General features: G+C 37.1%; 4 protein-coding genes across 4 annotated transcripts; 1 reads left to right on the top strand and 3 right to left on the bottom strand.

Moving 5' to 3' along the window:
• Positions 1–612: 612 nt before the first annotated feature.
• LOC117991741 (pyroglutamyl-peptidase 1) lies at positions 613–4,109 on the bottom strand. The gene is made up of 3 exons (XM_034979341.2): positions 3,749–4,109; positions 2,862–3,097; positions 613–2,444 (listed from the first exon to the last, which is right to left on the bottom strand). The coding sequence occupies exons 1-3, from the start codon at positions 3,968–3,970 to the stop codon at positions 2,234–2,236; spliced, it is 669 nt and encodes a 222-aa protein (XP_034835232.1). The 5' UTR covers positions 3,971–4,109; the 3' UTR covers positions 613–2,233.
• Positions 4,110–4,286: 177 nt separating this feature from the next.
• LOC117991735 (dnaJ homolog subfamily C member 2) lies at positions 4,287–9,692 on the top strand. Its single transcript, XM_034979332.2, has 3 exons — positions 4,287–5,423; positions 6,409–7,188; positions 9,210–9,692. The coding sequence occupies exons 1-3, from the start codon at positions 4,554–4,556 to the stop codon at positions 9,420–9,422; spliced, it is 1,863 nt and encodes a 620-aa protein (XP_034835223.1). The 5' UTR covers positions 4,287–4,553; the 3' UTR covers positions 9,423–9,692.
• A 3,949-nt stretch (positions 9,693–13,641) lies between these two features.
• On the bottom strand, positions 13,642–18,407 carry LOC117991737 (uncharacterized). The gene has a single exon (XM_034979335.2). It carries the CDS (start codon positions 18,006–18,008, stop codon positions 16,722–16,724), a length of 1,287 nt encoding a protein of 428 aa, XP_034835226.1. The 5' UTR covers positions 18,009–18,407; the 3' UTR covers positions 13,642–16,721.
• Positions 18,408–19,922: 1,515 nt separating this feature from the next.
• LOC117991740 (glutathione S-transferase 1-like) lies at positions 19,923–25,415 on the bottom strand. The gene is made up of 7 exons (XM_034979339.2): positions 25,357–25,415; positions 22,802–22,940; positions 22,368–22,426; positions 21,926–22,067; positions 20,699–20,892; positions 20,097–20,194; positions 19,923–20,017 (listed from the first exon to the last, which is right to left on the bottom strand). The coding sequence occupies exons 1-7, from the start codon at positions 25,395–25,397 to the stop codon at positions 19,923–19,925; spliced, it is 768 nt and encodes a 255-aa protein (XP_034835230.1). The 5' UTR covers positions 25,398–25,415.
• Positions 25,416–26,029: the final 614 nt, after the last annotated feature.

Raw genomic sequence — 26,029 nt, 5'->3', positions numbered from 1 at the left:
GCAGAGTGCGTGCATATGCTAGGCCAGCGAGATGCATACGGGCTATGACCGGCTGCTTTGCACAGCCGCCTCGGTTTCATTGCAAACAAGGCTGTATGATTTCATGAAGGTGGTTCGCCTGTGCGTTTTACGGCCTACAGGTGAACCCCCTCGTGGACTCTCACTTGGGCCGATTTAGCGACATCTAGCGTCCGATTGTTGCCTGCCAATAAAAAAATATTTTGTTTATAAAATATATAATTCAAAATAGGTAGTTACTTGACTTAAATTAATGAAGAGCAATAAATCATCAAAACTTCCTTCACCAGTTGAAATTATAATGTACCTAATACCTATACACAGTGTACGGGAGCGGTGTGCAGGCTCGACCGTACCAAAGGGGAGATCTCCCACCGAGCGGTTGGTTGTGCTCGGTAGCGCCAGCTGGGCCGACGGTTATGTCTTGAAACTTCTACATATAGTCCAGATTGCAGAAAACTCCGTTAGTGCGATTGCTATCGGCGGTACATTTGTTCGGGACTACGTCATCGATTGAACAGCGCCATCTAGTTTCTATTGTGGTAACCGCTACACAGGTAAAAATTCTTTGGAATGTGCTTACAAACTAATACATACTTATATAAACATTTAATAACAATAAAAAGTAGGTACAATTATTTCTTACAAATCAAAAGCGAGACCTCCAAGCCTAATAATTTTGACACATCAATTTGATTAAATAATACGTATAGGTATACTTCATCATCATCATGATCAACCCATCACCGGCTCACTACAGACCACAGGTCTCCTCTCAGAGCGAGAAGGGTTTTGGCCATAGTCTATCATGCTGGCCAAGGACGGATCGGTAGACTTCACACACCTTTGAAAACATGAAGAACTTTCAGGCATGCCGGTGTTTTTCTTCACCGTTAAAACAAGTGACATTTCACTAAAAACGCACATAACACCGAAAAGTTATATTTACTTAACATTTATTTAACAATTAATAATTAACAATATTATCTAGGTTTCATATATCTATAGCGCAGGGTGGAACCACAGTACATTCAGTACTTGATTCTCCTTTACATATTTTTTTTTGATACTATAAAATTGATTCAGATAAATTGCATTCTCTACTTAATTTTGCATACCTACACTTTAAGTACGGTACCGGAACCTTCGTCGCGCGTTTGTGTATGATAATAATATATCCTTATGACAAAATATAATATAAAATGTATAACAATTCACATATGTGTACAGGGTTAAATGAAAAATATCAGAAAGCTCTCGGCACGTAATTGTTACCATTAAAACTAACAGCTTTTGTTCTATAACTTTTTTAACTCGATATTTTGTGAAATATCAAATATTCAATATTTTACCGCCGACAGGTTTCTGATATTTTTTCTTTAACCCTGTATAATATTTTTGAATAATATTCGAATTGATCAATTTGTCCTACTGAAGTCAGAAACATTCAGCTTTTGCAATAGTTGGTCTGTTCTAAACAATGATTGTGCGTCTATGGTTGTACATTTGAGTAATAATAATATGTTGTATTGCGACTTATTTGTAATTTTCATGATAGTGTTTTACCTACAATTCAAATAATTTTAAATACATTAAAAAATGCGTATCCGGCAGGATTGGAACCTGCATCTCCCCTGGGTATTGCAAACTGAAGTGAACCGTGACTTACTGGTCAAATCAGCTCCGGAATCAAACCTGTTAAGTAATAGGGAAGTAATGAAAATGGATTGTATGCTATATGCTATGTATTATAGTTAAGTGTCTACTTTTTACCAAGCTATTATACTAATCGCGATCGTTTTGCTGTTATCCGTTGAGGAGTTCCGTCCCCTATTTACGGAACTGTTCATCAAATCTGCACCAAACTTAGATGACACCAACATGATAGTATAACCTTTGTATAGCAAAAAGAATTGCGAAAATCGGTTCACATTTAACGGGAGTTGTGGAGTAAAATCGATAAAAAACTTGATCCCTTATCCCAAAGAATCCCTAATTTTTTTCGGGATAAAACTACCCTATATGTTAACCCGGACTATCAGCTACCACTGTACCAAATTTCATGAAAATCCGTTTACTAGTGAAGTGAACCGTGACTTAGTGGTCAAATCAGCTCTCCTCCTCCTCCCCTGTCTCCCCTGGAGGAGACACAGGCTAGAATTCTTTCAGTTCTGCAATTTCTGATATGTATTTAAAATTATTTAGTAGGTATGGTTTATTCTAAGGAACATTTGTTTTGCATCTTTTCCGTAACTTCATTGGCAGAATCCATCGTAGATATCTGTTCTAAACACAACTCCAATATCCTCTCCAAGGCCTTGGCGGACTGGTCGGAGGAGTAAATATTCATATCTGGCACATGGACGAAAAGGGTTCTAGTGTTGTCTACACTGAGGGATGTGTAGTAGATGTACTCACACAGGTACCTGAAATAGAGAAATACAATCATTAGTAAATCCATACCCATACTAACATTATAAATGTGATCTGTCTGTCGTGTCTGTCACAAAAATATTGGGTACTTCTCGTTGACTTAGAATCTTGAAATTTGGCAGGTAGTTAGGTATTATAGCCCAAATAAAGGAATAAATCTGAAAACCGAAATTTGTGGTTACATCATACAAAAAAAATTAAAATGTGTTCATGTAACAAATAATTATTATTTTCAAAGTAAGATAACGGTATCAAGTAGGGTATCATATAAAAGGGCTTTACCTCTATATACTAAAACAGTTTTATGCATAATAGTTTTGATTTATCGTGCAAAATGTCGAAAAAAATACCCGAATACAGAACCCTCGGTGCGGGATTCTGACTCGTACTTGGCCGGTTTTTTTTCTTACCTTCCAGCATCTCTGGAAGTGATAGCACTTGTGTCCATCTGTGGCTTATCATTGTAGTCTTTGCATATTCTCTCAACATCTAGTTTAGTGTGTATTCGTATGGCTCCATCGGCAGTGCACGCTTGGTTGGCGGGGCATTTGTCAAAGTAGTCGAGTTTTTGGTAGCCTTTCCTGTGGGCCTGAGTCTCTAGGGTTATGTTGTGTGCTATCTGGGATACACCCACATGGATCATCAGCTAAAACATTGAAAAGTAATTTATTACAAAACTAGCTGATGCCCGCGACTTCGTCCGGGTCAGGTTCAAATCAGGTTTTTAAAAATCCTGTGAGAACTCTAATTTTCTGGGTTAAAAAGTAGCCTATGTCAATCTCCAGGTCTTTATCTATACCCATGCAAAAAATCATGTCAATCTGTTGCACCATTGCGACGTGATTGAAGGACAAACCAACAAACAAACACACTTTCGCATTTATAATACCCTTATTATAATACAGATACTACTTCAATCCACATAGCTAATATTTTAGTAATCATCTAGTCATTTTTAAATTTGAAAGTGTGTTTGTTTGTTATACTGGTTTCTTTACAATTCGAAAACTTATTTAGTCAAGCAGGAGCTTGAGTTCAAGAATGAAGCAGGTTTAGATAATAGATCAAGCCTTGTTTGGATCCTGCTATCACCAGCAGAAACAACAAATTGGAAATTTGCTAGCTACTTGTTGCCTCGTAGCAACAAAATAAATATTATTTTATTTAAAAAATCCTTTAGAAATGCAATTGCAGAAGTCCAAAATGAGATAAAAATATAGATATTCGAGATCCCAAGAAGTGTTAACCGGTTTAAGGGCTGCTTAGCCACTCTTATAAGTGTGTATTTTATAGGTACCTTGGGAGAATGTGTTTCCCAGAGTGCTGGAACGAATTCGTCCACGTTCTCATACGTGACGGGAATCTCAAGCTGCACCAGTTCTATATTATGCTTATTCTCTATTTCTTCTTTATTCATAGATCTCACAGCTTCCCAGCTTGCATTCACTGGATGATTCAAGAACGGCCCAAAACCTGTCACTAGTACTATTGGCTTGAAAATAGAATCTAGGTCGTTCATTATTGGGTTAAAGTCTTCAATAATCACGTCTTAATGCTAACTAATAAACGTGGATTCTATCTTGCACTATTTTGGAATCCTAAATAATTGGCAATTTTAAATTTTTTTATTTGATTTTGACGAGGACTAGTCAGCTGATGCTGATCGAGATAGATAAAGTAATGTTGTCTATGGTTTTTGTATAGCTTTTTCAAACTCGTAACTTTACAACTCGTAAAAAGTTAAAACCATTCACTCATTTCATCTTTGGTCTATGGATTTTTATTTATGTCTGTGGTTAGAGTTTTGATTGGTCGACGGTTTTGACTTTTGCATCATTTGACATTTCAATTTTCGTATTTTTCGGAAATTGATGCTCGTGAAAAAGAATTCAATGGCGCTTTCCAGAATTATTTACAAATTATAATGAATTCTCATAGTTTTTTCTCATTTTTGTTAAAACAATAGTGCAATTTTGTTTATTTATTTAAATATTACCAATAAAGTTTTCATTATCAGCAACGTGAACTTGACATATTGGCTGTTTACCTCGCTTTTAGGTTATGTTAATAAGGAGTTCTTTATTGAATAAATCGTTTAAACGATGACCGAGGGGGACCCTGGGAGCAATTGTCGAGTCGTAGCGATACCATGCTCGTTCGTGAAGCGGAAAGTGGAATGTGCCGGAGGCGCGTTCTTGAAATATTACAATGTGAAGTGTCACGGGGAAGATACGTCTCTGCTCGCCTCCAAGGCGAAAGACAAGGCTGAAGGAATAATCTTCGAGGATGACGTGGATTACCTCCGGAGTTTGGATCCCAAAGAGTGGAAGAAGCAGGACCACTATGCTGTGTTAGGTATCAAAAATTTGCGTTACAAAGCCACAGACGATGATATCAAACGCGCGTATAGACAGAAAGTACTCAAACACCATCCCGATAAGCGTAAAGCGTTAGGAGAAGAGGTACGTAGCGATGACGATTACTTTACATGTATAACTAAAGCATATGAAATCCTCGGTACACCGAAAAGTAGAAGATCATATGATTCCGTTGACCCAGAAGTTGATGATTCTATTCCGTCTACTAGTGAGATAAAGAAAGATGGGTTCTTCAAAATGTTCGGCAAATGTTTTGAGATCAACGCACGTTGGTCGGAGAGAAAGAATGTGCCTTTACTCGGAGATGAGGACAGTCCTCGTGAATTTGTGGAGAAGTTCTATTCATTTTGGTATGAGTTTGATTCTTGGCGTGAGTTCTCTTATTTGGACGAAGAGGAGAAAGAGAAAGGGTCTGATAGAGAGGAGAGGAGATGGATAGAGAAACAGAATAAGGTAGCTCGGGCTAAGCTAAAGAAGGAAGAGATGGCCCGAGTGAGGAGTTTAGTTGATCTTGCATATGCCAATGATCCCAGGATACAGAGGTTCAAGCAGGAGGACAAGGATAAGAAGTTGGCTGCAAAGAGGGCCAGGCAGGTAATAATAAGTCTACATATATTCCTAATGTGTAAAATGAAAACATTTTGAATAATGTGTAAAATGTAAAACCATCAGTACCCTCATTATAAATGCGAAAGTGTGTTTGTTTATTGGTTTGTCCTTCAATCACGTCGCAACGGTGCAGCGGATTGACGTGATTTTTTGCATGGGTATAGATAAAGACCTGGAGAGTGACATAGGCTACTTTTTATCCCAGAAAATCAAAGAGTTCCCACGGGATTTTTAAAAACCTAATTTCATGCGGACGAAGTCGCAGGCATCAGCTAGTTTTGAATAATTTTTATTCAAATATGCTTCTGGGGTTTCTTATATTGAATTATTGTACTTGGTACAAGAAAACACAATTTTTCAAAAAAAAAATTTTTTGTATTATACTCATATTTTGTAACTAGTTACTCCTACACTGTCTGTGAGCATTGTGATATTTAGTGCCTTAGATGTACCCCTACACTATACCTATACAGTACATTCAACTTTTTTGTATCTATGTATTTTTTGTCAGGAAAATGCATTTATGCATATTTAATGCTAAACAGATTTCACAACTGTTTACACTATTAGCTGATGCCACTACATTTGTGTGGGTTTAGACTTATAAAAAAATTTAATTTGAAGTCTAATTTCCCAGAATAAAAGAATACTAGCTAGCTGTTCCGCTGCTCGATTGTGGTAGAATGTCACAGCTACAATGTCACAATCGCAATCACCTCTGATTGGTTGATGCTCGCTCACTACTGGCTATAATGCATTGTTGCAACGAGAATTGCACAAATTCAGCCAATCACAAAAAATTAGATACCTAATTAGTTTATTATTTCACCAAATAATTACTCACAATAAAAGAAATATCATTAAAGTAGACAAATTAGATTGTAATAATGATTGATGCAAGTTTTACGAAATCAACCTACAGCTGTGAAAAGGTAACACACACTTACATACTCTCTTCTCTAAATTCCAGGATGCAGTGCAAGCTAAGAAAGCAGAAGAGGAGAGACTGATAAAGGAAGCTCAGCTCGCCAAGCAGAAGGCCGACGAAGCTGAAAGGGCGAGACTGGAGGTGGCCCGCGCTGAGCGCGAAGTGCAGAAGAAGAACCTGCGCAAAGAACGAAAATCCCTCCGAGATGTCTGCAAAGCTAATAATTACTACGCCACCGATGAAAACGAGACCGTCACGCACATGGCTGCCGTAGAAAAAATATGTGAAATGCTTAAACTAAACGAATTCCAGGATTTAATTAAAGATTTGGAAAGCAACGGACGCGATGCGTTCATCAAAGCGGTGAAAGAATCAGAGGAGAAGTTAGAAGCAGAACGCAGGGCTTTGTTCGAAACTAAAAAGGCAGAAGAGCAAAAGGCCAAGAAAAGCGCGGCCCTCAAAGCTCCGATAGAATGGTCGGTGGAGATGACTCAACTGCTAATAAAAGCTGTAAATTTATTCCCCGCAGGGACCAACCAGCGTTGGGACGTAGTGGCTAACTTCTTAAACCAACACGGTACGTTCACGGATGATAGACGTTTCAATGCGAAGGAGGTTTTAAACAAAGCGAAGGATTTACAAAGCTCAGATTTCTCCAAAAGTAGTCTCAAGAAAGCAGCTAACGAGGAAGCGTTTGACCAATTTGAGAAGGACAAGAAGAAAGTAGTGAATGTAGTTGACGACAGCGGCATCTCACAGAACGATGTTCAGCCCAAACTAGTTAATGGTACAGCAAAACCCAAAATCAATGGAGATATCAAGGTATCATAATAGTTTCTGTAATATAATAAACTAGAGGATGCCCGCGACGTCGTCTGCGTGGACTTAGGTTTTTTAAAATCCCATGGAAACTTTAATTTTCCAGGATAAAAAGTTGCCTATGTAAATTTCGGGGATGCAAGCTACCTCTGTGCTAAATTTCATGTAAATCGGTTAAACGGATGGGCCTTTAAGAATCCTGTTTGAACTCTTTGATTTTTGGGGATAAAAAGTAGCCTATGTCCTTCCCTGGGATGGAAGCTACCTCTGTACCAAATTTCATCAAAATCGGTTAAACTGTTGGGGCGTGAAATGCTAGCAGACAGACAGACACACACTTTCGCATTTATAATATTAGTAAGTCTACTAAGTATGGAAGTATGGATTAGCTAACCTGCCCAATGGTGAAGGAAAACATAAGGAAACCTGCATAACTTGAGAGTTCACATTATTGCTCTTGGTGGTGTGTGAAGTCTGCCAATCCACACTTGGACAGAGTGGTGGACTATGGCCTGTATACCCTCAGTAGTGGTTTACAATTTTTGTTTCTACACAATATGTTGAAATTAGACAAGCATAAAAAACCGACCAAGTGCGAGTCAGACTCGCACACAGAGGGTTCCGTACTACAGTCGTATTTTTTCGACATTTCCACATTTTGCACGATAAATCAAAAACTATTATGCATTCAAATAAAAAAAATCTGTTTTAGAATGTACACGTAAAGCTCTTTCCCCCACTTGGTATAGTAATCTTACTTGAAAGTTGAAAATTTATTTGTTCATGAACACATTTAAATTTTTTTGTGATACAACCACAAAGGTTTTCCTTACATGTGCTATAAGACCTACCTACCTTCCAAATTTCATGATTCTAGGTCAACTTCTAGTTTGTTATAATAAAATACTGTAAATGAAGTTTTGAAGAAAGAAAACTAGATGGCGCTAGTAGAAAATTTAGTCGCGTGTTTGTTTGCTGCCCGAGACATCACATAAGCCAAGTGGTTTGAGTTCTCGCTCCTCACGATTAAGTTTTCCTTCACCGAATGGTTTTATAACCATTAATTTTTTTTAAACGCTAGGTATGCCTCGCATACTCGAGCGTTCAAAAATCAAAAATAATTATTATTTAAATTTAATTGGTCAAGACTGCAATCTGACTGACTATACTAGTGAGAGCTGAGTGTTAAATATTTTGTAAATATTTAAATCTCACTCAGCTTTTTATTTAGGTCATCTACATAACTAGGAATTAGTATTTGATACTTTATAATTTTGATTGTAATATTGTATTTCGTACTAGCTTATGCTCGCGACTTCGTCCGCGTGCACCACACAAATTTCAAACCCCTATTTTACCCCCTTAGGGCTTGAATTTCCAAAAATCCTTTCTTAGCGGATGCCTGCCTCATAATAGCTATCTGCATGCCAATTTTCAGCTCAATCTGTCTAGTAGTTTGAGCTGTGCGTTGATAGATCAGTCAGTCAGTCAGTCACCTTCTTCTTCTTCTTCTTCATTCTGGGCTGGTTTCCGCACTTAAACGTTTCCGTCTGTTGTGCGTAGTCAGTCACCTTTTCGTTTTATGTATATTTAGATTACGTACGTATTACGTATTTTTAGACTAATTTTATTGATACCATGCGTTTTCTATTCGTTGTACATAATTTTAAAAAAAATACTTTTCAGTGCTTTTGAAGTTGGGTTTAAAGTTATTTACCGACTTCCAAAAAGGAGGTGGTTGTTTTAAAAACCTTGATCTGATCTGAGTGATTAAATTTTTTTTTTTTTTTTTTTTTTTTTTTTTTTTTTTTTTTTTTTTTTTTTTTAAATAAAGAATATTAGCCATTTTAAATGACTAATATTCCCCTTTCCTCTCCAATTAAGCGTCAGGCTTGTGCTAGGAGTAGGTACGACAATAGTGCAACGGGCGGGGTTTGAACCGTCGACCTTTCGGTTTTCAGTCCACTCCTATGCCGGTTGAGCTATTGAGGCTATAACTGCTAATTTTAATTATTGTTCTCAAGGAAAAGGAATCCAAAGAGGACCGGGCGTGGACTAAAACCGAGCAGGAGCTGCTGGAGCAAGCCATCAAGACGTTCCCGGCGAGCACCCCGGAGCGCTGGGACAAGATCGCGGCCTGCATACCCAACCGCAGCAAGAAGGGCTGCATGAAGCGGTACAAGGAGCTGGTCGAGCTGGTCAAGGCCAAGAAACAAGCTGCGAACATCGTCAAATAAATATTGCTCTATTATAATATAAGCCGCACTTAGAAGACCATGAACAAACCGGTTTTAGTTTATCTAATATGGGATATTATCATCTATATCGCAATATTCAAATGTGCTCAGAATTGAGATAAATATCGTGATAAATATACATTGAACCAAACGCTCAACAAATATCGTGATTAATATTGACTGCGTTTTTGTACACCTTATACGAATTCACGATATTCTTTACTTACCTACGCGGTGTCCTGTGTGAGCGACGAATACTACGCGACGCGACGCTGCGAACGCGACGAACGCGATCAACGCAACGGCATACCTGGCCGGCCTATATGGCAGTCTGTGTCTCGCGTTCGTCGCGTTCGCAGCGTCGCGTCGCGTAGTATTCGTCGCTCGCGCAGGACACCGCGTTACTGATTCTGTGACGTTGATACGTAAAGAAAAATATAATTTGACGCCATACTTGCACCTCTCAACTCTAAACCTATAAATTACCCGTAAAAATATCAGAATTTAAAAAAACTAAACTCACTATTTAAATTAAACAAACACAAAGACAATTTTTTCTGATCATAAAAATATTAGCGTAAAGTATTCGTTGAAATAATCTTGTTTCTACTTCATTCAGAAATAATGACACGGCGCCGATTCTAATGTCTCTCTAAACTAAATTTAAACTATCTGCATCATTTATTTTCAATATTGCTAAAAAAGGCCGCAAGATGAATTTTAAATTAGATCTAGCGCACACCACGGTGCAGCGATTTGCAGTGCGTTTTAAGGTGGTTTGATACAATATCCGGCCGCGAAAATTCAAATTTTTGTTCCTGAAAGATAATTTTCTGAATTTTCCCAGATAATGCACAAATATGAAGTTAATGAGTATTTTTGACCAAAGTTTTTATGGAAAAACATGTGGATGCATAAATGTTATGCCCGCAAAACTCATTACCATAAGCCTTCGATGTATGATTAGTGTACTATTTTCGAAAAACTAGCTAAAATTTGAATTTTCGCGGCTGGATCTATCAAACCACCTTAATATACCACCACCACACCACCATATTTCATTCATTTAATTTTAAATTAAAATGAATTTGAATTTAAATGTATGAAAATCCGGTGCGGAATTAATTCCGCAGTGCGCACGCTTCTATATAGTTCTATAGTTCACAGATTTTGCGGAAAAAACGTACGTTTTACCATGGTGCGCGCTAGCTCTTAACGACTTAAAATACTGCTATTGTACAAATTTAAACACTATCTAAACTCACGAAGTTTGACAGTTCTAAATTAAAATAAGTTTGTCTGTCCCTTTCATATTATATTGGCAAGAAAATGATGTGAATACTCTAAATGTAATTTAGTTGCTATCAGAATCAGTGCCATTGTGGGTTCACAATCTCTAAACTAAATCTTATAGCTATCCTTTTCTGAGGGAGTATCATGAAAGTGACAGTAATACATTTAGATCTTTGGTTTAACTTTGTGTACAACAGAATTATCCACTCTTTGTACAAGCCTCTTCAAACTAATTTATACTTTTACTAGCTTATGCTCGCGACTTCGTCCGCGTGGACTACACAAATTTCAACCCCTATTTCACCCCCTTAGGAGTTGAATTTTCAAAAATCCTTTCTTAGCGGATATCTACGTCATAATAGCTATCTTCATGCCAAATTTCAGCCTAGTAGTTTAGATCCTAGCCTTCTAGTTAGTAGATCCGTCTAGTAGTTTAGGCTGTGCGTTGATAGATCAGTCAGTCAGTCACCTTTTCCTTTTATATATTTAGATTCATCCAAACAAACAAATATAGTTTTGCTATAGAAATAAATAATATATCATAATATGTATTTTAACCAAAAAATTTCAACATAATTATGACGTTGGTTCCTCTGTTTTTTTTTTCATTATGTAAACTAAAATCTTGAAATTCTTTTTTATTAATCCTTACGAACTTTAAGTCCTTACGAACTAAATTTAACAAAGTGTTTAATAGCCGTGTTATTTTTATTACTATGGACCGAAATTTTTGTGATCTATAAATTATATGTATTTATTAGATTTTTTTTGAATAAAAACTTTCGGTTATATTTGTACATACATTTGCGGAATAAAAAATGACTAAAAATTGGATGAAATAATTTTTTGTAAAAATAAAATATATTTGAATGCAATTGCACCTGCCTTATACCTAAATAAAAATAAATAAATACATTTAAGTAGTCCATTGTATTATGATACTTGTGTAAACTAGAAATTAATATTTAAAAAAATTATCCATAGTATGTTTTGTAAACAACATATCGCCAATTTTTACCCGACTATAAAAATGCTCGCTATAGATATGTATGTTAGCTTTAAGCTTGTACACTACGCGGCCGAAAGTAATGTACATCGGACTTTAGAATGACATTTCGGCTTTGTAGAGCGTCGTCTCTGTCATTCATACCTATATGACGTTTTGCCAGTCTCAACGACATACATTGCTCTATAAATTTGCTATCTCCTAGGTCGATGTACATTACTTTCGGCCGTGTACTTAATTTTCTTTAATTTTTTTTGATCTCGCAAATTAATGAAGTAAATTGATTTATGAATTATGACGTCATGCCAAATCCAACATGGCGAACAAGAACAACATACGGAAGGATAAAGTTGTAGTCGGGTTTTAGTTTTTGAACTTTATAAAGTAAGTTATGTTACGGAAAATTACAAACAAAACTAATATAAAGTGTGTATTTATAGCCTTTAATAGACAATTTAAAAATCCTAAATATTCAGTTGTACCATCCAGACTCGGGTTAACCATAATGCAATTTAGGCAACATGTCTATGGGTCTGGTAGCTTTTAGGGGTCCCAAGGTGAAATTTTAAAATTTAAATTCTGCTATGAAACTGATCGCATTTACGTCGATTTAGGATTCGTTTTTAAAAGACAAAAAAATTCATAAAAATTAAAATGTTCATATTGTATTGCAGAAAATGGGTAGGTATAGTAGCTGACAGGTCGAGATGGCAATCGAAGTATGAGGCGAGGGGACGCCCCGCACGACACCCGCGCTCGCCCTCACCGGGTTAGCGCTGTGCGGGGCGTTCCCTCCCCGATTGTCATCTCGACCTGTCGCGGACTATCCTTCCCACGATTAATTTGGTAATTTTTATCTGCCGAAATGATTTTAAAATCATTAGTTCATAAAATGTTTGTTACCACTGAACAACAAAGCATAGAATATTCCATACGGTCCATTTACGTATGGAAATTTACCATGGTGGGCATGTTATGTACCGCATGCGTCTTCAACTCGATTGTAGCTCCGTAACTGTCGTTTTGAGTCGGCCAATGAAATAACCTGTTGCGATTTACGCTAATTTAATTGGTTGGAGATACGTGTTTAACAGACGTGAGTTTGTGGTCCCTATTTTCGAGTGACAATCATTAGAAACGCGGTTTCTATGCTTTGTCGTTCACTGTTTGTTACTTAATCATTTAAGGTTTGGTAGCCCCAACATTTTCCTAAGGCCATGGTTTTATCCCGACTCTGGGACCATCCTGTATGTAATGTATTAGCTTAGCATTGTGTTCGTGTGTTCCCTTGTTATCTCAGCAACAATGTACGCATAACTGATTAATGTAATAGTAGAACTCAACTCATATTTTTGTATTGTATTTATTTTTATTTTATGCGAAGAATGAATATAGTCAATTGGAGATTTCATTTTTGTTTTTATTTAACTTTTGGATACTCCATTCTATACCTGTAGTCGACGATACGTTGAGACTGGAGGGTAGATCGGTACTGCCCATGATAGCTCGTACTTCATCACTCGCAGCACCGCAGACCACGACTCATGCAACGGAGTCAAAATCGACAGTTAAAAATCGCCTAATTAATCGTGGTATGTACCCGTTTTTAACCAACTTCCAAAAAGGAGGTGGCTTTCAATTAGGTCCGTTTTTTTATACCTACCATACAATGGGGTCGATTCTCTTGTACATAATCTCTAAACTGAATTAACAAGTCTAAATCTAGTGCTATCCTTTTTCGCAAGCAACATTATGAAAGGGATAGCAATAGATTTAGACGTGCCATTTTAGTTTAGAGATTGTGTACAAGAGAATCGGCCCCACTATGCCGTTAAACCACGAAATAAAATCATGAGTTACGCGATGCGTTGATTATGATGATGATGTGGTAGGTTTATAAAAACATAGAAAGAAAACCAATTGTTTTATAATATAATAATTATTTATTAATCAAAAATTAAATTAATCATCATTGTTCGAGTTTGGTTCGGTTTCATCATTTAAGGCACGCACAAGGCCATCCGTTGCAGTTAAAGCTAATCATTTCTTACAGTAATTTAATATTATCATTATATGTATTTGTAAAATGAATGTTTCAACTATACCCATAGTTTTATTTAGTTACCATTAGTCTCTACTTCGAGACTCTGATGCACATCATCTGCTACTGCCCTGCTCTAATGTATCACGTTAGAACACGGCAGGGTTTGACGACCTCCCTGGCGCAGTGGTCGTAGTGGGAGGTGCCGTGTTCCATTCCCGGCAGGGGATTGGAATTTTATCATTTCTAAATTCCTGGTCTGGTCTGGTGGGAGGCTTCGGCCGTGGCTAGTTACCATCCTACCGGCGCCCGCTCCAACCTGTGCTGCAGGCTTAGTAACTCACAAGTCACAGGGGACATGGAGAGTCTCAGACAACGGCAGTAGCCTTGCTTCACAGTTTCTGATATGTATTATAAATCTCTAGATGTTCTACAACTGATTATTCTATCCAGGTTGAATTAATTTTAGTTTTAAACACATTCATTTTACAATCAAAACTTTACAAATAATCTTACAGAATTTCGCCTGTTCAGAAGAGGCTTAAATTATTGAGATTACTATATTGAAAAATTCGAGAGAGCTATAATTATATTCGAGTATGAGATAAATCTAAATTAAGTAAGTATAAAAATAATATTTCAAAATAGAAAAAAGAGCACCAAAAAACTAAATAATTGTTTTGATTTTTAATCCGTATTATTTTTGTTAACTTAAATCAATTCTTCGGAAAAAAGACAAAATTCTACTGCTCGGAATACTTCGCGTTAACAAGGTTAACTTTATATCAATCAGTCTTAGCTTTACAATTTTTAAAATTAAGTACGATAAATCGAAAAAATACTCACAAAAATTATATTCTACTGGATGTCTTTAAAAGTGACCATTTGGTCAAAACAAAATAGCTATCCTTCCACAAAAAAATTATCCTTAAAAGAGTGACAAAACATATTTGTGCAAAACAATTACAAGGTTACTTATTATTAAAAAAATACTCCAAAACCTAATTTAAAATTCAAATACAATCACAAACAGAAACATTATTTGTGGTTCAAATGAAACTAAATTTAAATTTAACACACTTTTGAAAGTTAAAAGACCCGTGTAATTGGCATAAAAAGAAAGTTCAAACTGAATGAAGTAATTATGCATACAAATTAAATTACTCTCCTATTTTCATAAAGAATCAAACATCGAAAAAGATCTCTATATTGAGAGCAAAAGAAAACTATTAGAGAAATCACAAATTTGGAATGTTATAGAGATTACTTAAAATTAAAATGGCATCTATACTGCCTATATATATATGTATATATCTTACAATTTAAGTTGCAAAAACATAAATGGCTCATTGGTTCAAATCCTGCAGGTACTTACTACAGAGTAAATAAAGTATAAATAAGTTCTTAAGAATTAAAATGAAAAATATTTGAGTTACATTAATTAGGTAATAAAAAAATAAAATACTGGGTACATAAGTAATCATATTTGAGTGTTTGAGATTCAAGTAATTTTAAAATGAAACGATATTCAATATACAATTTTTTAAAAGCAAAGTTGTTATTTATTCTGTGATCATTCAAATCCTTTATTTTACCTCTAATCTTAGTCACATCCTGCAGATAAATGACTATTTGACGCACATTAGTAGTAAAAGTCTCTTTCTTTTACCACAAATGTCGGGAGTTAATGAACTTTCATTATTAACTGAACATTAAAAATTGATATAATCTTAGTCACACCTTTAGCTAAATGACTATTACACATACAAGAGAAGTAAAAGTCTATACAAAGACTTTCCTTTACCATAAAAATGTTGGGAGTTATTGAACTTTCATCTTTAATTGAACATTACAAATTAATATAATGTTAATCACACCCTGTAGCTAATGACTATTACACATACAAGAATAGTAAAACTCCTTACAAAGCCTTTCTTTTACCATAAAATATGTTGGGAGTTATTGAACTTTAGTCATTAAATGAACATTAAAAGTTTATTATTGTAGAAAAAGCAATCATCATACAAAGGGAAAGCAAGAGACATTGAACTTTACTGTGAAAACTAAAAGGTTGATTGTCCATTAGCAACCAGGCACCCAGTGTTTATTCAGATGGTAAATTCTAAGAATAACTGTGGCATCGCCAAGTGAGTGATTAGTGATACTGATTACTAATTAACTGTTTACTGTCCCAGTGGACAAGGGAACTGTTATCTCAGGGATGTGGCTAAATCTTCTAAAAGACAGTTTGGGACATCCTCTCTCAGATGACTTTGGTCACACTTTTACCATCCTATTAACTGCAAAAAATAGTTTAAAAACTATCCCCAAAAAATATGGAAATTTACGAAAACTGATCTCCCATGGATTTCACGAGACGGGATGACAGGTCCTTAAAAAAGGTTCTAGCACCCTCGCCCCACGAATCCATGGTCTCCACTCCAAAAGGCACAAATAGAGACATATTAGTCTGGCCATTCAACAAGGTAACGCAGCCAGCGTTCTGGGCACCCTGCCTCATTACAATGGTTTAGATGATATTATTTTTGATTAGCAGTTTTAATATTTAATTGTTATATGCTTGTATTTTATTTATATTATTATTAAAATTAATTGGAAAACTGATGATTTAAAAAAAAGTTTGCTACAATAGGACTTTTCATATAATTTATGTACCTACCAACACCATGTTATTAGATGCCAAAGAGTGATGTCTCTCACTTAGAATACCCACTATGCAGACTAAAAACCTTGGTCCCAAATAGTCATAGCAGTGGTCCTTTATAAAAACTTTTTTTAGTTTTTGAAATTAAAATTCACACGTTTACAGGTGTTAGCTCAAAAAATAGCTTTAAGTTTTTCAGTTAACAGATTTTAGATATGGTAGACTTTGACAGGACTAAAAAAGAAACAAAAAAAGAGTTATATTCCTGACACTGTAACACTATTCTGTGGCTCTTTACTGTATCTTGCATCCTCTTCTTTTCTTCTGCATGTCAGCTTGCTTGCTCTTTTTCTTAGCAAGTCCTTCAGCTGTTATGTCAGATATTACTGACAACCGTTTCGATGGATCCGGTCTTTCATACCCCTGTTGTGGGGTGGAGTGATCAGGAGGGTACGTGGAGCTGTATAAATTGTTATTTTCACTGACACTGTGCGGCATTGACGTGTGAGGGCTGTTTGGACTGTCGGTCAGTACATTATCTGTGGGATAGTGTGACGCTGGCCTAATGCTCACTGGGTCTGGAAACCGAGGCTTCTTTCCAGTAGAAGGCGGTGGTGGGGGATGTCTGTGGTGAATTGAACTGTTCTGTTTGTCCGTATCAAAAGATTTGCAATGCTTGTGAGATATATTCAAATTAGATCTGGATGTGCTCGGTTCTTGCGGGTAGTATTGTTTGGATATTTCTTTGGATAACAATGCACTGTCTTTAGACTGAATATGCTCTCGTTCAAACGGTTCAACGTAATTTAAATCAGAGTCAACAGATTTGCAGAGACGTAATCCATCTCTAGGCCCCATTCCTTCACGGATCATGTCTCGTGGGTTGCTGTATGCATCACATAGAGTAGCTTGAGGAGGTTCCGGCAGAGGCATTTGCTGGAGTCTTTGCTGCTTCTTGAGTAGAGCTTTCTGTTTAGCTTTTTCCTTCGCCCGTTGCAGTTTTTTGTACTCTCGTTGCTGGAGTAGTCTAGCGAGCTCCCCGTCCTGGGCTTCCACCGCACATTTCATGTCAGCAAGCAAGACGTCTTCACCTTGGACTTCGTGGCTGAGTGCTCGGGCTAATCTGGCATCTCTTTCTTCTTGCTCTAGACGCAACCTCATCTCCTCGATCTCAGCTGCAGATAAGCCTAGCTCTTCGGGGTTGATGTCTGGTGGTGGGAATGCTTTGGATGAGCACGGTTGAGGTATGGGAGGTGGTTCTGGGTTCTGTTTGTAGCGCTGCCTGCGAAGGTTGATCTCCGCCATCTCCCTCGCGATCTCCGCGTCGATATCCGCCTGTCGACGGCGCGCCAGCTCCCGCAATTTGACCTCATGCTCTATATCGCGTTGCTCGTTCAACGCCAAAGGGAAATCTTCTCGGATCTGCTGGTTACGGTACCTGTTTTCGCAGAGATGAGACGAGATCTCGCGGTCCTGCAAGTGATGCGCGAGCGCACCGTCCGTGCGCACTAGCCACTGCTCCCGTAAGTCGGTCACATGCCCGATTTTGGGCATCGTATCACTCGTTTTTACACCCGACATTTATATTCTATATCATAATCATTGTTTTACACGAATCCAATATTAAATGGGCCTGAACGTGTGCTACGTAGAAACTAGATAATCACCACGAACTTAAATTTATGTTGAAACTTGTTTAAAACACGGGTGTAATCGTCGAATACCTTTCACAATAAGTAGAAAACTTTCTTCGCTACACGTGAGAATAAGCATGCACTTTTTACGATTCACAGCGATCTATCTCTGTGTGAACAATAGCTTTGATAATCTACATAATTAATTACTGAACTTGCACCTTGCTACACCACTCGAACCAACACAAAAAATCCCTCCTCCTCACAACAAAATACAAATTCAAGAATTCCAATTAATTTTGACATCAATGGCCATGACAGGTGAATTCCTCGAAGTGATGTGCCAATTTTTAACATTGCTAAATCGATTATAAAATCGATTCAATGTTAACGAAGTAGTTTCAATAGTAAGTCTTTCCTATCTGTATTATGTGCCATAGACAATAGAATTCTTCTCTGTATAATATTCCGTGCTCATAATATACGGGCTGTGCCCTGTTTATCAAACATTACAAGTCTACAAGCTCACAAGTTACAAGTTACAAGAACTTTTTTACAAACTCTTGTAAATTATGTTTATCAAATAATTTCACAAGACTTGTAGGATTTTACAAGACTTGTAGAACTTGTATTTTTAATTTATACACTTTATTTTTGCTAAATTGCAAAATAATTTTTCAACCGTAATAAATGTCGATAAAATAGAAATTACGGTACCATAACTAGTCAAGTTATTGTTAAAAATAAAACTTTTTTTCAAATTATTTAATTTTGTGTTAAATAACCTATTTGTAAAACCTATTGCTTCTTATTTTATTTACCTACCTACTTCTATTTATTCTATTTCGGTACCTACACCAACAGGAAGTACCTATACTATACATTATTTTTCATGAATTAAGGTTAGACTTAAAATTTGGAAAAATAGATAGACTTTAAAAAATTTCGCTATTCGAATTCAATGACTTATATGTAAGTCATTGTTCGAATTACACCGCAAAAAATGGAGAAATCTGATGCGAAAGTTACAATTATTCTTCAATTAAGTAATTCGTGACAAAAAAGATATTTTATTTGGCGCATTTACTGATAAATTATCTAAAGACCAAAAAATAGCAGAGTGGAAAGAGATACTATTGCTATGTCAGTCGCTTGTACTTGTATCTGCCGAAAAAGATTATGCCAGCATACTCGTATGTACATGAGACACGTTTTGGTCAAATTTAAGAAGAGCAACATTGATAAGTTTAATAAAATTACACCTTTGAATTATTTTATAGTTATTTTACCTATTTACTACTAGGTACTAAATAATTTAATTATTCTTTTATACAATATCATACTTGCATACAACTTGTAAAATAAATTAAGAGTCAACAGAGGCTCTCCAACCTTTTCGTTACAAGTTACAAGCTACAAGCTACAAAGGCATTTTTGATGAACAAAACCACAAATACAAGTGTGAAAAACACTTGTATTACAAGTGATATTACTCGTAGCTTGTAGTTTACAAGTGTAGTTTTGATAAACGCATTCTTGTAAAAATGCACAAATTTACAAGAGAAACGCTTGTAATACAAGACTTGTAACGTTTGATAAACAGGGCACTGGTCTAATTTTGATGCGGTTTATCTAGCCGTCTTACGTCTAGCGGTAGCTTTCAACTCTAAATTAATTTATCTACTCTGGCATGTTAGATTTTTCTCTATAGGTATTCTTATTCATTTTCTCAATTAGGTACAAGTAAAACAGATTTAGTCCGCAAAACATTTAAAGTTAAAACAATAATTATGAAAACATTATTTTATAAAAAATAATAGAGTTGGGTAACCAGGTACCCTACATAAATAATTTGGAAGAATTACGTTTCAGCCAACTTGGCACCTGTTGATCGTCTCGTCAGTGAAGATCGTGGGCATTTCTTATTATCTTTTGAGTCGAATCCATTACCAGTATCTGGGAAAATACAAAACCTGTTTAAGAAATTTTCATTCACAAAATATCATACATCGAAAAGTTTTTGGTCATCTCTTACCAATTCTTTTAGTGAATTCATTAAGTCCTTTCAGATTTCCTGTCGTGTAAAAAGGTTCTTTAGACATTCGGAACATCCAGCTTAATAATACAGGAAACCTGAAAAAAATCGCATAAGCCTTGGTTAGTAATGTTTTTAAAATGATTAGTTATGCCACTACTTAGTCTTCTCTGTCATAATAAGGAGTAGAAGGTTGGGGAGGAGCTGGCTCTAGAGTATTTTCCGACGGTTTCTGGAAATCTTCATCGCTGACACCGTCAACGATGAAGAAAAAGAAACAGAATACGTTGACTAGACTACGAAGTACGGAACTCCGTAGTCAAGTCAACGTAGTCTAGTTCATGTGGAATTAATGGGACAACGTTAACAGGGCACTGTTCCAAGCATGATGACGTTGTTTTAGCGCTCAAAATCAACAAGCAAGTGAGTTTAGTTGGTCGTACATATAATGGAACCGCCAGATGCTTCAAACACCACAGAGACTTGCCTGCTAATCAGAACGCTGCAAAGCATACACAAACAGCCGTCTACACGCTTGCTGTTTGCTGGTGCGGGCATAATGATATATTGATATATTTTGATTGATAGGGTAGACTGCTTACTTGTCTTTATCCACCGGTACCAAAACATGTAGCGTACTGATGGTAGCCATGATGGCGATGTCCCCAAGCGTCATGTTGGCGCCACTGAACCACGAGCGACCTTTCAGCATCGTCTCCAGCTTCCGATACGCATGTTCTACCTCTTGTGCTTGCTGGGGCATTACGAATCGGCAGTTTTCATATAAAATTGGGTACTAAAAATTAAAAGACGAATAAGCCCGTAAATTGATATTGCGCTGGAACCATGTCTCATTAACATGAAATGACGTTATTTTGACGTCAGCCGAAATAAAAATATACCATCAGCTCGAAACTTCAGTCAGCTGACGTCACTAAAATGATGGCCACGCGCAGTAGCAATTTGCGGAACCTTATAACTAGTTAAGTATGCATTTTTTTACTGGCCGAAAGCTCTAATGTTGAGACTAGCTGTCTCGCCCCAGCTTTGCTAGAGTGAAATAGCTGAAAATCCTTAACGAGGATCTACACTTTACCTTATACATACTTAGATAGAAATAACCCAGGTACACGCAAAATTTCTTAACCCGGTGGTGGTTGGAGCTGTATTTTCATATTATTACATTAGTATAGGCTTGTAATAAATTATCTCTGCTATAGGTAGGTCACTTTCAAATTCATCTTTACTCAATATAGGTCACTTGAGGGCTGTGGCACTTATGCTATGGCGAGACTCAAGTCTCTCTCACCAGTTTGGAAGCAGTTCTAATCTACAGTTTACCAAATGGACTTTAGTTAGCACTTATTGAATTCGATGTGGACGGATGAGGTCTTGAGATCCGAAAGTCTTCACCTCATCCTTAAGAACCGATGCAGCGTATCATGGAAGGCCAACGAATGTTTGCTATCCAAAGGCAATTCCTTTATTGGCACCTGTTGGGTGGACATTACCTAAGTCCAAGGAAACCCCCTACCATTAATCTTTAATCTAAATATATAAAAGAAAAAGGTGACTGACGAACTGACTGACTGATCTATCAACGCACAGCTCAAACTACTGGATGGATCGGGCATGCAGATAGCTATTATGACGTCCGTTAAGAACTTTTAAAATTCAACCCCTAAGGGGGTGAAATAGGGGTTTGAAATTTGTGTAGTCCACGAGGACCAAGTCACGAGCATAAGCTAGTGGAATTAAGAGAAAGACGTCATTATTCTCAGTAATGAGAAAGATTTCTTCAAATAATTGTAGCATTAATTAATACTTACAGCACAAGAGCGATAATGTGGATAAAGGATCCCGCTATTATAGTGCAACAGTTGGTCGACTATCGCGCGACCAGCCGGATTAGTGGGTAGTAATTTTTCACAATCGCAATAACGAGAAGCTATGTAAGTGTTTATAGCGTGACTGAAATAGGATAAAAATAATTGCAACAAGTTACAGCGACGGGCATACATTTTGAAAAATGCACAGTAGGTATCTACTTGATTTGTAGATCTCCTTGACAGATTGAAGTTGGCATGAGGAAATTTCTACTGCACGGGTGCATGTGATTGGTTGGGGTAATTGACCCCTCCACTTCACCGCTTTTTGTTCAAAATGTTTGTGGATCATGTTGTACATACCTAGTGATGATATTTAAGATAAATTATACAACATTGAAAGAAAATACAAATAAGATATTATTTTGATTTAGTTAGAAATTACCTATCGCATAATATAAACTCCCCATCCTTCAAAATCGGTAAAGTTTGATGTGGATTCATCTGAAACAAAAAAACATTTTGTACGACGATTTAGATACATAGATATATATATCAAATGTTTACCTTATGTAAATAGGCCAAGAAGAGCCTTCAAACATCCATGAGCTCTTATAATTTTATTAGAACACTAGCCTAGACGATTTTTTTAAATAATAACAATACCTAGCAATTTTTTTTGATTACAAATAATTTGTCTACGCACTGCAATAAGATCGGTAGCCCGATGTTCAGCCTTGTCCATGTCGACATCGATTTCCGTGAGGCTGACGTTCATAGCGTCGAGGCCGATCATGACGGTGCAGCACGCCGGGCTGGTGTCTGACTTACACAGGGTGCAGTGGCTTCATTAAATATAAATAATGTTTAACTACGCACTGCAATAAGATCGGGAGCCCGATGCTCAGCCTTGTCCATGTCAATATCGATTTCCGTGAGGCTCACGTTCATAGCGTCAAGGCCCATCATGACGGCGCGGCACGCCGGGCTGGTGTCCGACTTCCACAGGGTGCAATGGCTTCATTATACATAAAACAAAAACAATGTTATTTCTAATTTTTTTTTAAGACTCTTAAGAGATCGAAGGAACACGTGCCTCCACTAAAGAAGTCTGATGGTAACTGGGCTAGAAACCCATTAGAAAAAGCGGAACTATTTGCCCAATTCCTGCAAGGCGTGTTTAAACCCAACGACCCACATGTCTCGCATCCTGAAGACGAGATCCATGAATTTCTTGAAAGTGATCACCAAATGTCGCTTCCAATGCGACCAGTAACACCAAGGGAAGTTCGTAAACACATCAACAATTCAAAGTTGAAAAAGGCGCCTGGATATGACCTCATAACAGCAGAGGTTCTAAAAGAATTGCCAAGGAAAGGAATTGTACTGATCACAATAATTTTCAATGCAATACTACGATTACAGTACTTTCCTTTGGTTTGGAAAGTTTCTATTATAAATATGGTAGCTAAGCCAGGAAAGCCCCCAACGGAAGTCTCATCATATAGGCCAATAAGCCTCCTTCCGTTACTATCAAAATTGTTCGAGAAAGTAATTCTACAGCGTCTTCTTCCAGTCTTAGAAGAACAAAATGTAATACCAGCTCACCAATTTGGTTTTCGTGCCCACCATGGAACAACTGAGCAAATCCATCGAGTTGCACACACAGTCCGCCAAGCATTGGAAAGGAAAGAATATTGTTCAGCTGTATTCCTAGATATCCAACAGGCCTTTGACCGTGTCTGGCATAAAGGCCTACTTTATAAATTGAAACACTGTATACCGAACACAGCATATATGCTTATGAAGTCCTATTTGTCACAACGGATATTCCAGGTCAAGTGTGATGACAGTCTATCTAGTTTCTATGCCATTGAAGCGGGAGTACCACAGGGATCTGTACTGGGCCCTGTCTTGTATACCATCTACACTGCCGACTTACCTGTGTCAAAGGATGTGATCACAGCGACATATGCTGATGACACTGCTCTACTTGCCTGCAGCAATGACGCCAACATTGCTTCGCTTAAACTGCAAGAACATCTCAGCAAAATAAGTTCCTGGCTAAAAAAATGGAGAATAAGAGCTAGTGCATCGAAGTCAAACCATATAACATTCACTTTGAAAAAAGGAGATTGCCCACCTGTCAAACTAGACCAGACCATCCTACCTACGCAAACAACAATTAAGTACCTAGGTATGCATTTGGATAGAAGGCTAACCTGGAGAGATCACATCAAGGCAAAACGTGATCAGGCCAACTGGAAGTTCCGAGAACTATATTGGCTGATAGGTCGACAGTCCTCACTAAGCTTTGAAAATAAGCTCCTCATATATAAATGCATCATCAAACCGGTATGGACGTACGGCATCCAGCTCTGGGGTTCAGCTAGCCACTCAAATATTGAGATACTCCAGCGCTTCCAGAACAATGTTTTAAAGGTCATATGCAACGCACCGTGGTTCACAAAAAACTCCGAAGTGCACGAATACACAGAAATCCCCACGGTAAAGGAGGAAATAGACAGGTCACTTGAGGCCTACAAACAAAGACTTGAGCGTCATAAAAACAGCCTGGCAGTCCAACTTCTGGATGCCAGTAACAGCACGTTCCGCCTTAAGAGGACAAGTTTGGCCAGCATAATATAGCATAATAATTCATATTGAAGCAGGGATGTCACATCGCTGGATGTGCAAAGCCTAAACTGTGAACATTTACGAACCTCCAATCTGTTTATAGTCCAGGGACTGATCGCAGATAGAAGAGAAAGAGTGAAAAAAAAAAAAAAAAAAAATCTAATTTAACATAGTAGCAGTGTAGTACACGAGCCGAGAATAAAGGCTCGGTATCCATCAAAGTGGAAATGGGAGGAGATGTGTTTAGCAGACCAATCAGGTCATTTTAGCATTTAAACTACCGTGAGTGATTTCCATTCTAAATAATATCTGTCCCGGCTGTACTCACGTGTGTAGTCGACGTTAGCCCGACTAGTTTCTTAGACTTTTTGTCAAAACCGCGGCGCGTGCGCGAACGGACTCCCTTGAAAAAGGACCCCGTATGGGTTCGAAACTAGTCGGGCTAACGTCGACTACACACGTGAGTACAGCCGGGACAGATATCATTTAGAACCAATCAGGTTATTGATAGATGACGTGGTAACAATATGTTAATAGTCACTTAAGTATTATTTTCTTGAGCACGATCTCAGCAGAAAACTGCGTGTGCAGTTTGAAATCTATTTTTGTGAATACAAGAATGTGAATTATGATAGTAAGTAAATAAATAAATGGAAAATATAAATGAAAGAGTACCTATTCATCGAAATCGATTCTGATTTGTCGGAAATATGGTGCAAAAAACAAACGCTTCAATTAAGAACTGATCATAAACGGAGAGAACTAAGCATGAAAGGAGAGATCTAATTATAACTTACAATAGCGACGTGGATAAGTTTTTAGCACCGAAGTTTCCCATTATCAGCACATATTCTGGATTGTTATCTGTTGTGCAAATAACTAGTAATTTTAAATTACTTCACTGATTATACTTTTAATTCTTTAAATTACCTAATATTATGAGTAATTAAAACTTGTAATTTTTATAAAAATTGACAAGGATTTTGTCATTTATATTTCAACTTCAATCATCTGAGATTTTCTTCTCCATAAATTACAGAAATCTCTATAATAATAGGTAATACACACATATCCATAGATTTTAAGCCTCCTAGCCATCAAACTATGATTAACAGCCTTGGATTAACAGCTATTAAAGCTATTTTAAGATCTCGGACTTCTATCTATCTTATGGGCGCCACGATGCCCAATTAGCGCAAGAAGAACAATTTTGACAGGACCTCAAATTTTAGAGATAGGAATTTTAGAATTAGGCTTGGAATTCTTAGGTAGGTACCTACCTACTAAGTATTTTATAAATCTTCCTTTTAAAAGACTTGACAAAACCTTGGAGTCCTCTTTACCTCTAAATAATTCAGTAGGTAGGCCACCTGGCGGATGGAATGAAATTGATTATTAATATATTGAAATAAAGTCACATAGCTCTCAAGTTTCAAGTTGCGCCCTCCATTCGCTTGTTGTTATCGGGAC

The sequence above is a fragment of the Maniola hyperantus genome, chromosome 20, assembly GCF_902806685.2.
Source record: "Maniola hyperantus chromosome 20, iAphHyp1.2, whole genome shotgun sequence".
Taxonomy (NCBI): domain Eukaryota; kingdom Metazoa; phylum Arthropoda; class Insecta; order Lepidoptera; family Nymphalidae; genus Maniola; species Maniola hyperantus.
The sequence above is the reverse complement of the archived record's forward strand: the minus strand, read 5'-3'. Positions and strand labels throughout refer to the sequence as shown.

Excerpts from the sequence above, each read along its gene's own strand:
- LOC117991735 (XM_034979332.2), top strand. The coding sequence starts at position 4,554 with ATGACCGAGGGGGACCCTGGGAGCAATTGTCGAGTCGTAGCGATACCA. Across the intron at positions 5,424-6,408 it reads CTGCAAAGAGGGCCAGGCAG|GATGCAGTGCAAGCTAAGAA; the intron begins GTAATAATAAGT and ends TCTAAATTCCAG. Across the intron at positions 7,189-9,209 it reads AAATCAATGGAGATATCAAG|GAAAAGGAATCCAAAGAGGA; the intron begins GTATCATAATAG and ends ATTGTTCTCAAG.
- LOC117991741 (XM_034979341.2), bottom strand. The coding sequence starts at position 3,970 with ATGAACGACCTAGATTCTATTTTCAAGCCAATAGTACTAGTGACAGGT. Across the intron at positions 3,098-3,748 it reads GGGAAACACATTCTCCCAAG|CTGATGATCCATGTGGGTGT; the intron begins GTACCTATAAAA and ends TCAATGTTTTAG. Across the intron at positions 2,445-2,861 it reads ACTTCCAGAGATGCTGGAAG|GTACCTGTGTGAGTACATCT; the intron begins GTAAGAAAAAAA and ends TCTCTATTTCAG.
- LOC117991737 (XM_034979335.2), bottom strand. The coding sequence starts at position 18,008 with ATGTCGGGTGTAAAAACGAGTGATACGATGCCCAAAATCGGGCATGTG.
- LOC117991740 (XM_034979339.2), bottom strand. The coding sequence starts at position 25,397 with ATGGGAAACTTCGGTGCTAAAAACTTATCCACGTCGCTATT. Across the intron at positions 22,427-22,801 it reads GGGCTCCCGATCTTATTGCA|ATGAATCCACATCAAACTTT; the intron begins GTGCGTAGTTAA and ends TTTTTGTTTCAG. Across the intron at positions 20,195-20,698 it reads GTACCGGTGGATAAAGACAA|GTTTCCTGTATTATTAAGCT; the intron begins GTAAGCAGTCTA and ends GATTTTTTTCAG.